Below are 12,217 nucleotides of genomic sequence, written 5' to 3' on the forward strand. Positions count from 1 at the left end.
AGCAAAAGGAGTAGAAGGGATGATGAAAATGAGTCAGGAAGAGAACATAGATAGTAATTAAGTAACTAAGAACAAAAGTTTGCCCGCCAGTCTTCATGTCACTGAAGGGTTACTAACCTTACTCCCGGTGGCAAATTGACTGTACCAGGATCCTGGAGTCTCTTTGTTCCAGGAGCTCATCGCCACCTGCCACAAGAATCATCCACATCAAGTATTAGTTTGATATGTTTATTTTTGCACAAATAAATCAAATAACTAAGACCATTTTATTTATTTCTGAGAAAACAATATGCAGATGCAATTGGGAAATTAGTTTCTAGACAGCGGGCCTTCAGACACTGCAAACCTCCACCAACACTGACTAGTACTACCACTCTTTTACACCCAAATACATCATCCATTCTCTGTAACCGCTTATCCCATTCAGGGTCGCGGGAGGACTGGAGCCGATCCCAGCTGACATTGGGGTACACCCAAGGTACACAAAGGGTACACCCTGAACAGGTCGCCAGACTATCACAGGACTGACACATGGAGACTGACAGCTTGCATGACTGTGGGAGGAAGCCGGAGAACCTGGAGAAAACCCACACTAACACGTGGAGAACATGCAAACTCCACGCAGAAGGGCCTCAAGCCGGGTTTGAACCTGCAACCCTCTGTGAGGCAACAGTGCTAACCACCGTGGAAATGCATCATTCTTAAGCCCTTTCTTCTTAACTTCACAGTCAGACATCTAGGAGTTAGTGTTGGGGGGGATTTATGTTCAGAAGGATTTTAAGGAGAACTGACAGCGTTGCTGATTGAGTGGACTGACCGTGTTGATGCTCTTGCTGGGGTACAGGCACGTTTCAACTCCGCTGGTGAAGTTACAGAAGACCTTGAAGGAGTCTCTGGAGCAGCCCTGGTTGGGGTCAATCCAGTACTCTCCTGCAGAGGGCGACAGAGAGGCGAAGCAAGGTGGAAAACAAACGTTAAAACTTGTTGTGAATTATTCAATGAAAAAAAGAGTTGCTGTTGAGCATCATCCAGATGTTGAAACGACAATGATCACCACATCAACAACAGGACAGAGGGACCGGTCCTCTGAGCCGGCGGCAACTACATTTTTTGGTTAATTCTAAGGCTGTAAATCGATTAATCGAAAATTAATGACACATTTTGTATCTGTTCTAAATGAACCTTAAAGGGAGATTTGTCAAGTATTTAATACTCTTATCAACATGGGAGTGGGCAAATATACTGCTTTATGCAAACGCATGTTTATATTTATTATTGTAAATCAATTAACAACACAAAACAATAACAGATATTGATCCAGAAACCCTCACAGGTACTGCATTTAGCATAAAACAATATGCTCCAATCATAACATGGCAAACTGCAGCCCAACAGGCAACAACAGCTGTCAGTGTGTCAGTGTGCTGACTTGACTATGACTTGCCCCAAACTGCATGTGATGATCATAAAGTGGGCATGTCTGTAAAGGGGAGACTCGTGGGTACCCATAGAACCCATTTACATTCACTGATCTAGAGGTCAGAGGTCAAGGGACCCCTTTGAAAATGGCCATGACAGTTTTTCCTCGCAAAAAGCTTGGAGCGTTATTTAACCTCCTTCACGACAAGCTAGTCTGACATAGTTGGTACCGATGGATTCATCAGGTTTTGTAGTTTCATAGGATAGAAAGATTGATTGCGTTAAAGAAATTAGTGGCGTTAAAACGATAACTTTGGCAGCCCTGGTTAATTCCCCTTACCGTCTTTGAGCTCCGGCTGGCTGAGGTGCAGGTCTTGGCAGGTGCGGGCGGGGCTGTCCTGGGTGCCGAGAGGGAAACGCATGGTCTCGATCTCCTGTCGCAGTGAGTTGAGGGAGCCGAAGATCTCCTCCATGCCCTCGCTGCCCATCAGGAACTCAGTGCCGGCGGCATCAGACGCAGGCCTGTCGGTCTCGGGGAGCATCTGGCTGGCGTCGATGGAACGCTTGGACTTGGGACTCCTCTGGATGGGCAGGGGCTGAATGACCTCGCCTGGCGGGCCCTGGGAGAGCAAGTTTATTATGTTAATCAATCAACAGTGAGGTGCAACGACGTGAGTAATGCTAGTGAAGTACTTACTGGAGGTCCAGCAGGTCCTTGAACACCTTTTTCTCCCTTTGGACCAGAACCTCCCTAAATACACAGCATGGACAGGTTACTGCATCGGATCCAAGTTGATGCATTTCATTCATTGTTTTGGTTCCAAACACATTAAAGTATACTCACAGAAGAGCCTTTAGCGCCTTTGACACCTTGAGGACCCTGTAAAAGATAAGAGGCTTTAGTTTCATGATGAGTTTTACTGCTCTCTCTAATCCCTATAGTACTAGTACTTCATAACATCTTCAGAACTGAGGCGAGAGGAAGAGGAAAGGCAGATCGTGGGATAAACAGTTCAGGCACTCACAGGCAGACCAGGAGGACCAGCAGGGCCGAGGGGTCCGGTACCTCCGGACATTCCCTGTTAATGAAACACGACACACGTCCAATGTGAGAATAGTTTACATTATTATCAACATGAATGTGAATAATGGCGGTTGAGTTGTCCCTCTCTCAAGCAGATGTGAAGGAGGTCACACTTACATTCTCTCCTTTTGATCCAGTGGATCCATGAGGCCCGGACAGACCTCGGTCTCCCTTCTCTCCCTGCTCTCCTGGGGGTCCGATGAGACCGATAAGACCTGGGTGTCCCTTCTCTCCCTTGGAACCGGGGTCTCCACGCAGACCGAGCAAACCAGGAGGTCCCTGCAGGAGGAGGAGAAGAAGAAGAAGACAGTGAGGAGATGAAGAGAGAGAGGATGGGAGAGATGGAAGAGGAGAGTTGGAGGGTTGAATGAGAAGGAAGTCGGAAGAAAAGACTGCAGTTTGATGAAGTTGTGATCTTACAAGAGGTCCTGGTGGTCCTTTCTGTCCAGCAAGTCCTGGAGATCCTTGCTCACCCTGAAACACAGATAGAAAACACATTCAGTAGGTGTCCATCCAACATGCAAATATCATCCTGTCTATCAGTCGCATTAACAAATACATAAATAAATCTAAGTCTCTATACTGACCACTGATCCGGGGAGTCCTCTGAGGCCTTCTGTTCCTGGTTTTCCTGGTTGACCCTGGGGCCCGACGGGGCCGGTTTTTCCTGGGGGGCCGACAGCACCTGAGTCTCCCTGTAAATGATGACGACGAGAAACATGATTAAAAAATGTTTTTAAAAGTTATTCCACGCGTTACGTATCAGTATAAGGCAGGGGTCAGCAACCTGCGTCTCTTCAGCTCCTCTCCAGAGGCTCCAGGAGGAGTTTTAAACATGGAAATGAATAACTGTTTTTTGTTTACATTTTCATTCTTATTTATCATTGTTTTAGGTCTATGGTACGACGGTACGACAGAGTATTAGGGCCACATTGAGGAATATTTATTCTCGTAATATTCCGACTTTTTTTTGTCGTACATTTATGACTTTATTATCGTAATATTCCGACTTTTTTTTGTCGTACATTTATGACTTTATTTTCGTAATATTCCGACTTTTTTTCTCGTAAATGTATGAATTTATTTTGTAATATTACGACTTTTTTCTCGTAAAGTTATGACTTTATTGTCGAAATATTACGACTTTTTTTGTCGTAAAGTTATGACTTTATTATCGTAATATTCCGACTTTTTTTTGTCGTACATTTATGACTTTATTCTCGAAATATTACGACTTTTTTCTCGTAATATCATGAATATATTCTCATAAAGTTATGACTTTATTCTCGTTATATTATGACTTTTTTCTTGTAATATTACAACTTTTATTCTCGTAATATTCTGACTTTATTGTGTAAATCTCAGATGTGTTTTTCCCTCAATGTGGCCCTCATACTCCGTAGTACATTGTCTCTTTGGCCCTCACTGCATTAGACTTATATACTATATACTTAGACTCAGTGGCGGCTGGTGGATTTTTTTTTGGGTAGGGCCAATCAATTTCAACAAACATCCTAGTACGATTCAATGCAAAAAAAGGTATCAAAAACGCATTACTACTTTGCAGTTACATTTTTATCATTTATTTTTGAGTCTTGCAAGAGTAGCGCTACTAGTGCTTGGCTGTTCCATTGTCATGCCGTTAAAATGGGCTGTGAGAGAAGAGAAGTGGAGAGAAGCGAGAGACGAGAAGACAAGATCACGCGAGAACTGACATGAGCCCTGACGAGAACAGAGAGAGACACACGTGAACGTGCGCGCGCACACCATGGGCCAAATCAGTTTGGCCCTCCCGGAAGTCTTTTTTACGGCGCTGATTGGATGAATTGTATGTCATTCATGCTTGTAATCATATATCTTTAATCAGTGATTGGCTGTACTGCTTATGAGACCCGCCTTCCTTGGGCCAAATCCATTTGGCCCCAGAAAGTGCACGTGCAGCAGAGCAGCTGAGAGGTGCACTAGCAGAGAGTTCAAGGAGGAAAGCAGATATTTGGCGCAGTTATCCTATTTTACAAATATTACGGGTATATTCCATAGGTCAAAAACACACATATTGACAATTTTTAGAATTTTTAGAATTTTTATGATTAATAATTTTATAATTTTTTTTTTTTTTTTTTTTTTTTTTTTTTGGTGGCTCAAGGTGGGTGGGGCCAGGCCCCGTGGCCCTCTATTGGCCGGCCGCCACTGCTTAGACTATAAACTGTGTTACCTTCATCACAATGATCAAATGTTTTGCGGCTCCAGATTTTTTTTTTTTTTTTTGCCTAAAATGTCTCTTTTGATATTAAAGGTTGCTGACCCCTGGTATCAGATATGTATCACAATTGCCCAACGAGAAACATGAAAAGAGAAGTTACCTGCTAAAACTTCGGTTGCGTAAATAACAAAGAAGAAGAGAAATACATTCTCAGGTGGCTAATGTTCAGATTCAGACTTTATTGATCCCAAGAAGGGCAATTCAATTCACAGCTTACCCCATCACAAACACACACAGACAGCATCCAGACAAACGTCCGAAATGTTATAGAATAAAAGCAGAGTTAGTGATTCATTCTGGGTTCGGGGTCTGAAATGAAGCTTTTTCCTCACCTGCCACTCACTGAACATTTCTACCGGCCACTTCTGAAATCTATGTAGAACGCTGAGTCAGTGGTGACCTGGACTTTTACCTGCCATAGCCAACATTTACCATGTACTGTGTTTGGCAGGTGGCAGGTGCTAATTTCATTCCTGGCGTGTGTTCATTAATGGCCTATTGAAGGAGGCTGGTACGCGGGCGGACACGGGTCTTGGTGTATGATATGACGCATGACCCAGCCTCTTTCAATAGGCCTCCATTTAATGGAAATTCACCAGGAAGTGAGACAATGATCTGCTGTCTGTTTTCCATGAATTTAGACTTTAACAAGGAGCTGAAAAAAAGTAAAGAAAAGGCTCTGGACTCACCTTAGTTCCCTTCTCTCCCTGACGTCCCTCTGGTCCTCTTGTTCCAGCAGGGCCCTGGCAAATAAAACATATAATAGTGCATATCATTATATTCTCTAATCAAATGTCACAATGTCATCAAATCTACAACAAGAAAGACGTCATAGACTAGATTATTTGATGTCATTGAGCTGTATGTCAAATATATCACAACATCACTGTCTGCACTTATTATTGGATACCGACTGCAAACCTGCAGAACTACCAAGTACTTGTAGGTAAAAGAAAGAAGGTCCAAAGCACTCTTCTGGCAAGTTGTTAAAAAGCCTGTAATCAGATGGCTCTTTCATGGTGAAATTCTAAAAACATATACGTACTTGTAGGGAATCAGGGACTTGACTGACGTCAGTTGAGTGTGTGTTTGAGGCTTCAAGAGCTTGAAATGGTATAAATATGAATGGGAACAGCACTTTATGGTGACATAATCACGTTACCATGACGACGCCAAATGTTGGTTTTTATTTTACTGCCTTACGAGACGGTCAAAGAAATCTATTTACTTGTTGAGGGGCAGGAAAAACCTCCCTAAGAAGAGGGTGACTTTTGACGAGTGTATTGTCCTTTTTTTTATGGAATTTGCTAGAGAGCTTTATCCTGTGATGAAGTAACTGCTCTCGTTGATGGAGTTCAGATCTAGACGTAGACGGGGCAGTTTATGTCACTTGTAGGTAAAATATTTCTTCTCCTTTTAACTCTCAAAGCAAACAACAACAACTTGGTGAAACGCTACGTCACAATAAAACACACAAACATGTAACCAGTGACTCTGGAGGAAAGAAGCAGAACGGATGCATGATGGAGGAATGTGTTCTTATGTAAACCCTCCCTGGTAGGAACAGGTGCCTGTCAGCTGAGGATGGTGACCTTACCCTCTTTCCTAGGGGTCCAGGAGATCCGTTCTCACCAGGTGGTCCAGGGGAGCCCTGCGATATAGGAGGCAGAGAGGAGCAGATTGAGAACACCGAGGCGCTTCACAACACACAACTCACATATCTGCATTGATGCGACTTACAGATTCTCCCGCTTCACCGTCTTCTCCTCGCTCTCCCTTGGCGCCATCTTGACCCTGAAGTAAAGCAGATCAGGATTAGTGTTTTCAGTGTGCAGTGTGTAGGATTTAGCCGGATCTATCAGCAGACATTGAATATCTATGTTTTCTTTAATGTAAAATCACCTGAAACTAAGAATGGTTGTGTTTTTGTTAGCTTAGAATGAGCCCTTCATATCTACATAGGGACGGACAAGCTGAAGTGAAGTGAACTGCTGGCAGCTGTGTAGCCTCATACAACACAGCTTTAACAGAATCTATTATTGATATGGTGGGTAAATAAGATGCTGACATGTATTCTCCAACAAAAGGGGTACTCACTCTGGGTCCAAGCTCACCAGGGGGACCAGGATCACCAGGGAAACCAACTGGACCCTGAAGTTAGAGACAAACAAAACTCAGAGGTCAAACAGTACAGGTCGAAACGTCGTCTGAATTTATGCCAATAAAAAGTCTAAAGAAAAGAGTAATTGATCTGTGTGTCAGTGTCTTTGTGTGTGTGCATTTCATCGTGGGTGTCATACGGGGTTTCCTTTCGGTCCGTCATCTCCAGGTCCTCCCCGTCCTCCAGCAGGTCCAGCAGTTCCAGGTTGTCCGGATTCTCCCTTCTCTCCGCGCTCTCCACGAGGCCCCTGACAACCACGACAGCACACAGCTCTTTGTTAACTCACGGATGCTATTAACCAGTCGGTAAAAAGGCCTGATATCTCAACCCGCCTCAACTCTTTACCTTCTTTCCTGGCTCTCCTAGGATTCCAGGAGGTCCGCTCTCACCGGGCTCTCCCTGTGGAGCAAACAGAGTTTCGTTTAGTTCTCAGGACGAGTTATAAATGAACTCACTTTGTATTTCTTTGGACATCATTAAACTTATAGTGCTTCAATGTTAGGAAAAACATATTAATCTCTGCACCTTCTCTCCGAGAGCTCCAGGATTACCCAAACCACCAGGAGGACCTTGAGGACCCTGAAGAACACACACAATAACGATTAATTTGCTGTTTCAGTGTTTCAATAGAACAGTAACAGCTCGTTGCAGTGTAACCTCATGCACATTACATATTGCTGTCATCTTATAAATACGAGCTGTGAACACTCACATCGGCACCGTTGGGTCCAGCGGGGCCACGGGGTCCTGGGGGACCTGGAGGACCCTGGAAACATAAAGAGGCTCACACTTATTATCATCATTTATGATTTTATTGTGATAAAATAAGTCACTGAAGCAGTAATTATGACTCACCAGAGGTCCAACATCTCCCGTCTCTCCCTTCTCACCTGGTGGTCCTGGCAGTCCCTGGAGGACAGAGGGGAAAGTCACACAAAGAATTAGTTAAACTTAGCAGCTTAGCAGAAGAGTGTAGCGGAAAACTTCATCTACATATCCAACTAAAAGCAAAGAATCTCTGTCTGTGTGTCTGTGTGTCCTTCGCATATCTCCAAACCGTTCATCCGATCTACTTCACACCTGCTGGGTGTATTGCTGGGTACTCGAGGATGTGCAGTGTAGAAGTTGGTGCAATATTAATAAACTGTGAATAAAGAAGCGATAGCGCTCTGTGCAGCAGCGGAGGCGGGGCTCCGGGGCTCTGCAGACTCCATCGTGTTGTTCCCCCGACAACGCTGCAAACAGCAAAACCGGGAGCCGTGCAATGGACACTGATTTTAGTGACTCTCCATATGAAGTGAGTATTCATTATACCTGCAGTCCGATGGGTCCAGGGGCTCCTGGGAAACCTCTGGTTCCTTCGTCACCTTTAGATCCAAATGGCCCCTGCTGGCCCCTCGGTCCAAGCTCTCCATCAGCACCCTGCACCACAGAAGAAGAAAAACAGGAATAAAGACATAAGAGATAAAGAGATAACAATAAGTTAACTGGAAGCACTGTCTTCATCTAGAACATGATAGTAACTGAATGTTCAGTAATGTTCCACGTAGCGTTCGTATCGTTTTTTTTCTTCCATTTTTTGCTAAACAAGTATACAAGCAACTGGCTCTGCAGTCTGTCTAATTCAGTCTTCAAAGTGTTAAAGCTTGTACTTACAGCAGGACCAGGCTGACCGACAGGACCCATTGGCCCGGGTGGACCAGGAGGACCCTATATACCAACAAACAAAAAAACAAGCATTCAAACGATGAGCAAAACAGCGGCGATGCGATAAACAGAGGAAATGGCATTCATTTTCTTTCACACTTGATGGCTTGATGCACGTCACTCACATGCTCTCCTTTTCCTCCCTTGGCGCCCTTCTGACCGTGCTCTCCAACCTCACCCTGCATGCGACAAAGAAACATCACGTTACAGCAAAGACGATGAAACTTTTTTTTTTTAAAAAAAGGACGCATTGGTATGAAGAGTTACTGGCCTTGTCTCCGTCCTCTCCGGCAATTCCAGGTGATCCGGCAGGGCCAGGCAGACCCACGGCGCCCTGCACTCCATCGCGACCGGCCGGGCCGATCGGGCCTTTCTCACCCTTTACAGGCGCAAAAAGAACAAAAAGGAGAATTAATAGTTGAATCTTATTCCACATGTCGAGTCAAAATGCACTACTGCACGGTGGATAAAAACAAATCCCAGAATACTCACAGGAACTCCCTTCTCTCCAGCGGGTCCAGGAGGCCCCTGAGGGCCTGGTCGGCCAGGAGGTCCGACAGGGCCAGCGGTACCAGATTGCCCCCTCTCACCAGGAGACCCCTAGAAAGGTACAATATCATAAAGACAGCACCAATTACAGCAGGTACTTATTAAGTGAATACTTCATTCCTAAATTGGATGGACTGAGATATACTATATATTATTACCGACTGACACAATTTTATAAAAACGTTCCCTAAGTAGGCTTAGGATATTACGAAAATGTATATCTTTTTATGGTTTTAAACGTACGGCGGGTCCAGGAGGTCCAGCAGGTCCTTCACTTCCCTTCAGTCCTCCACCTCCCTGGAAGAAAAGACAAAAGAAAGGATTAATCACCTTCACCTCACTGCTGGACACATTTATCCAAAAGTCACTTTACTGCTATCAAATTGATCAATATAAGCCTGATGATCTCCATTCATTCATTCACTCATCTTCAACCTCTTATCTGGGGTCGGGTCGCCGGGGGCAACAGCTCCAGCAGGAGACCCCAAACTTCTCTTTCCCGGGCCACATTAACCAGCTCTGACTGGGGGATCCCGAGGCGTTCCCAGGCCAGTGTGGAGATATAATCTCTCCACCTAGTCCTGGGTCTTCCCCGTGGTCTCCTCCCAGCTGGTCGTGCCTGGAACACCTCCCTATGGAGGCGCCCAGGGGGCATCCGTGCTAGATGCCCAAACCATCTCAACTGGTTCCTTTCAATGCAAAAGAGTAGCGGCTCTACTCCGAGTCCCTCACGGATGACTGAGTTTCTGACCCTATCTCTAAGGGAGACGCCAGCCACCCTCCTGAGGAAACCCATTTCGGCCGCTTGTACCCGCAATCTCGTTCTTTCAGTCATGACCCAACACTCATGACCATAGGTGAGAGTAGGAACGAGGATTGACCGGTAGATCGAGAGCTTTGCCTTCCAGCTCAGCTCTCTTTTCGTCACAACGGTGCGGTAAAGCGAATGCAATACCGCCCCCCCGCTGCTCCGATTCTCCGATTCAATCTCACGTTCCATCATCCCCTCACTCACCAACAAGACCCCGAGGTACTTAAACTCCTTCACTTGGGGTAAGGACTCATTCCCTACCCGGAGTAGGCCGTAGTAGTTCCTGCTGACAATATTTCTCTTGGTCATACTCACAGGGGTTCCAGGCAGTCCTCTCTCTCCAGGGAAGCCTCTCAGTCCCGGGGGTCCGTCTTTACCGGGGCCTCCGGAGGGTCCGGGGTCTCCCTTGGTGCCCTCCTTCCCTGATGGACCAGAAAGTCCCTGCTCTCCAGGTGGACCTGGGGGTCCTGGGTGGCCGCGCTCGCCCCCTGGGCCGGTCTCTCCTGATGTACCCTGGGAGGAGGGAGGATGGAGATGGAGATGGAGAGGGCATCGAGGGGAAGAAGATGTTGGGAGAAAAGAAAAAGAAAAGGAAAGTTGTGTTGTCATGGAAACTGATTTTCTGTATCAGTGATGAGAAAACTCTGCTCCGTGATCGGGGAAAACTCACCTGAGGCCCAACGACTCCAGGAGGCCCAGGTGGACCCAGTTTACCTTGGAAACCCTGATGGAGAGAAATTCAGTTAACAAAGAAAACTAGAAACTCTAAAGAAAGCGTAAATAGGTACATCATTGAGATCGAACAAACTATACTTCTCTTTGAATCCATCCCACCTCTACACTTCGACATTATAAGAAACTATCTGCAACAGACATTTGAGACATCCTGCACGCTGTCTCACTGACTTTTCTGTCTGTTCGACCTTCATCAGGACCACGACTGGAATCAGTGTAAAAGTCTTATATGAATAAACAGGTGAATCATCTTTAAGAGTAGTAAATACATAAATACAACTTACAACTTCTCCTCTCTGTCCAGGGTGTCCGGGCAGCCCGTCTTTTCCTGGTGGTCCCTGTAAGGATCAATCATACAATCAATTCAATCTCCACCTTACGGGAGCATCAAACCCAAGACCACGTTGGAACAATGTCCTACAAGTCTCTGGAGTGATGCCACTTTGACGGTATCTACAATCGCTCTCTGAGAAACTGGTATCAAGATATTTTTCTTACAGGAGGTCCCTTTGGTCCGGGGAAACCGTTGGCTCCCTGAGGTCCGGGCAATCCCTGGTGAGAGAACAACATACGATATAATAAGAACATATAAGAATACCCAACAGAGAGGCACAGGTGTGAATGTAAAGCTCTGACAAAGTGTTACGCATGCAGGTGAAATGAAGCGCTCACCCTCTCTCCAGAAGGACCGTGAGGACCGTCGCTCCCCGACGTTCCCTAACAAAACAAAAGCACAGTAAATGAAGATTTGGATCACAAACTATTGTTCTTTAATCTCTTTTTGCTTCTTGAGACGGACTTCACTCCAGTTTAGAGACAGGTTATTTTTGAGGTAAAGATCTAAAGAAATACGTGAATGTATAGATAAAAACAGAAAACAGATGGCAGCCAGTGTTTCAGGCAAGACAGCAATGAATATATCACAATACTGGGTCTATAGTGAAGCTCTGGGTGTCAAATTCAAATTGTGAGATTATTGTTAACTATTAAATAAAAAAACAATAATAAACAATAATAATAATCATCATCATAGTGGCGTCTGCAAAGCAGCCTAAGTGGACACAGTTTCTCAGTTCAATCGACAAACCTTTGCTCCTGGTTTGCCGGTGGAGCCCCTCGGTCCTCTCTGTCCTCTGGGGCCCTGATGGACACAAACAAGAACAATTAGTGAGAAACAATGCAAAAGTGATGCTATCTGTGATTTACCTTGATGTTCCACGAGTTTTAAATTCATCCAGCCAACGCTTAAAGAGATGATTCTCAAAGTGGTGGACGCCCTGGGCTGCAAAATAACTTGCTATAAATGATCAAATGGTGCTGTATCATTAAAAAGGGCAGATGGGGACCATTTGTGCCAATAAAGCACAGTGAGTCCATTACTTAATAAGCTGTGGGCCAGTATAACTCTGATATGATTGTGACACACAGCGATAAGATAAGCACTTACTGAAAGTCAGCTTTCTGGATTTATTAGGACTATGCCAGTTC

The 12,217-nt window shown here is 45.1% G+C and overlaps 1 protein-coding gene across 3 annotated transcripts in view; it reads right to left on the reverse strand.

Annotated features, from left to right (window-relative positions):
- col11a2 (collagen, type XI, alpha 2) overlaps nucleotides 1-12,217 on the reverse strand; it is a 60,700-nt gene that overhangs the window by 1,558 nt on the left and 46,925 nt on the right. For all 3 annotated transcript variants that reach the window (XM_074613401.1, XM_074613400.1, XM_074613402.1), the window contains 30 exons: nucleotides 11,817-11,870; nucleotides 11,402-11,446; nucleotides 11,228-11,281; nucleotides 11,014-11,067; nucleotides 10,665-10,718; nucleotides 10,310-10,507; nucleotides 9,427-9,480; nucleotides 9,127-9,234; nucleotides 8,906-9,013; nucleotides 8,760-8,813; nucleotides 8,584-8,637; nucleotides 8,242-8,349; nucleotides 7,783-7,836; nucleotides 7,640-7,693; nucleotides 7,453-7,506; nucleotides 7,273-7,326; nucleotides 7,067-7,174; nucleotides 6,864-6,917; nucleotides 6,507-6,560; nucleotides 6,364-6,417; nucleotides 5,456-5,509; nucleotides 3,091-3,198; nucleotides 2,924-2,977; nucleotides 2,621-2,782; nucleotides 2,445-2,498; nucleotides 2,264-2,299; nucleotides 2,117-2,170; nucleotides 1,760-2,039; nucleotides 818-930; nucleotides 118-186 (listed from right to left, as the gene is read on the reverse strand). In XM_074613401.1, coding sequence (XP_074469502.1) covers nucleotides 118-186; nucleotides 818-930; nucleotides 1,760-2,039; nucleotides 2,117-2,170; nucleotides 2,264-2,299; nucleotides 2,445-2,498; nucleotides 2,621-2,782; nucleotides 2,924-2,977; nucleotides 3,091-3,198; nucleotides 5,456-5,509; nucleotides 6,364-6,417; nucleotides 6,507-6,560; nucleotides 6,864-6,917; nucleotides 7,067-7,174; nucleotides 7,273-7,326; nucleotides 7,453-7,506; nucleotides 7,640-7,693; nucleotides 7,783-7,836; nucleotides 8,242-8,349; nucleotides 8,584-8,637; nucleotides 8,760-8,813; nucleotides 8,906-9,013; nucleotides 9,127-9,234; nucleotides 9,427-9,480; nucleotides 10,310-10,507; nucleotides 10,665-10,718; nucleotides 11,014-11,067; nucleotides 11,228-11,281; nucleotides 11,402-11,446; nucleotides 11,817-11,870 — 2,415 coding nt within the window. The remainder of the gene's footprint in view (nucleotides 1-117; nucleotides 187-817; nucleotides 931-1,759; nucleotides 2,040-2,116; nucleotides 2,171-2,263; nucleotides 2,300-2,444; nucleotides 2,499-2,620; nucleotides 2,783-2,923; nucleotides 2,978-3,090; nucleotides 3,199-5,455; nucleotides 5,510-6,363; nucleotides 6,418-6,506; nucleotides 6,561-6,863; nucleotides 6,918-7,066; nucleotides 7,175-7,272; nucleotides 7,327-7,452; nucleotides 7,507-7,639; nucleotides 7,694-7,782; nucleotides 7,837-8,241; nucleotides 8,350-8,583; nucleotides 8,638-8,759; nucleotides 8,814-8,905; nucleotides 9,014-9,126; nucleotides 9,235-9,426; nucleotides 9,481-10,309; nucleotides 10,508-10,664; nucleotides 10,719-11,013; nucleotides 11,068-11,227; nucleotides 11,282-11,401; nucleotides 11,447-11,816; nucleotides 11,871-12,217) is intronic.

Source organism: Sebastes fasciatus, chromosome 17 (assembly GCF_043250625.1).
Source record: "Sebastes fasciatus isolate fSebFas1 chromosome 17, fSebFas1.pri, whole genome shotgun sequence".
In the NCBI taxonomy this organism is placed as follows: Eukaryota; Metazoa; Chordata; class Actinopteri; order Perciformes; family Sebastidae; genus Sebastes; species Sebastes fasciatus.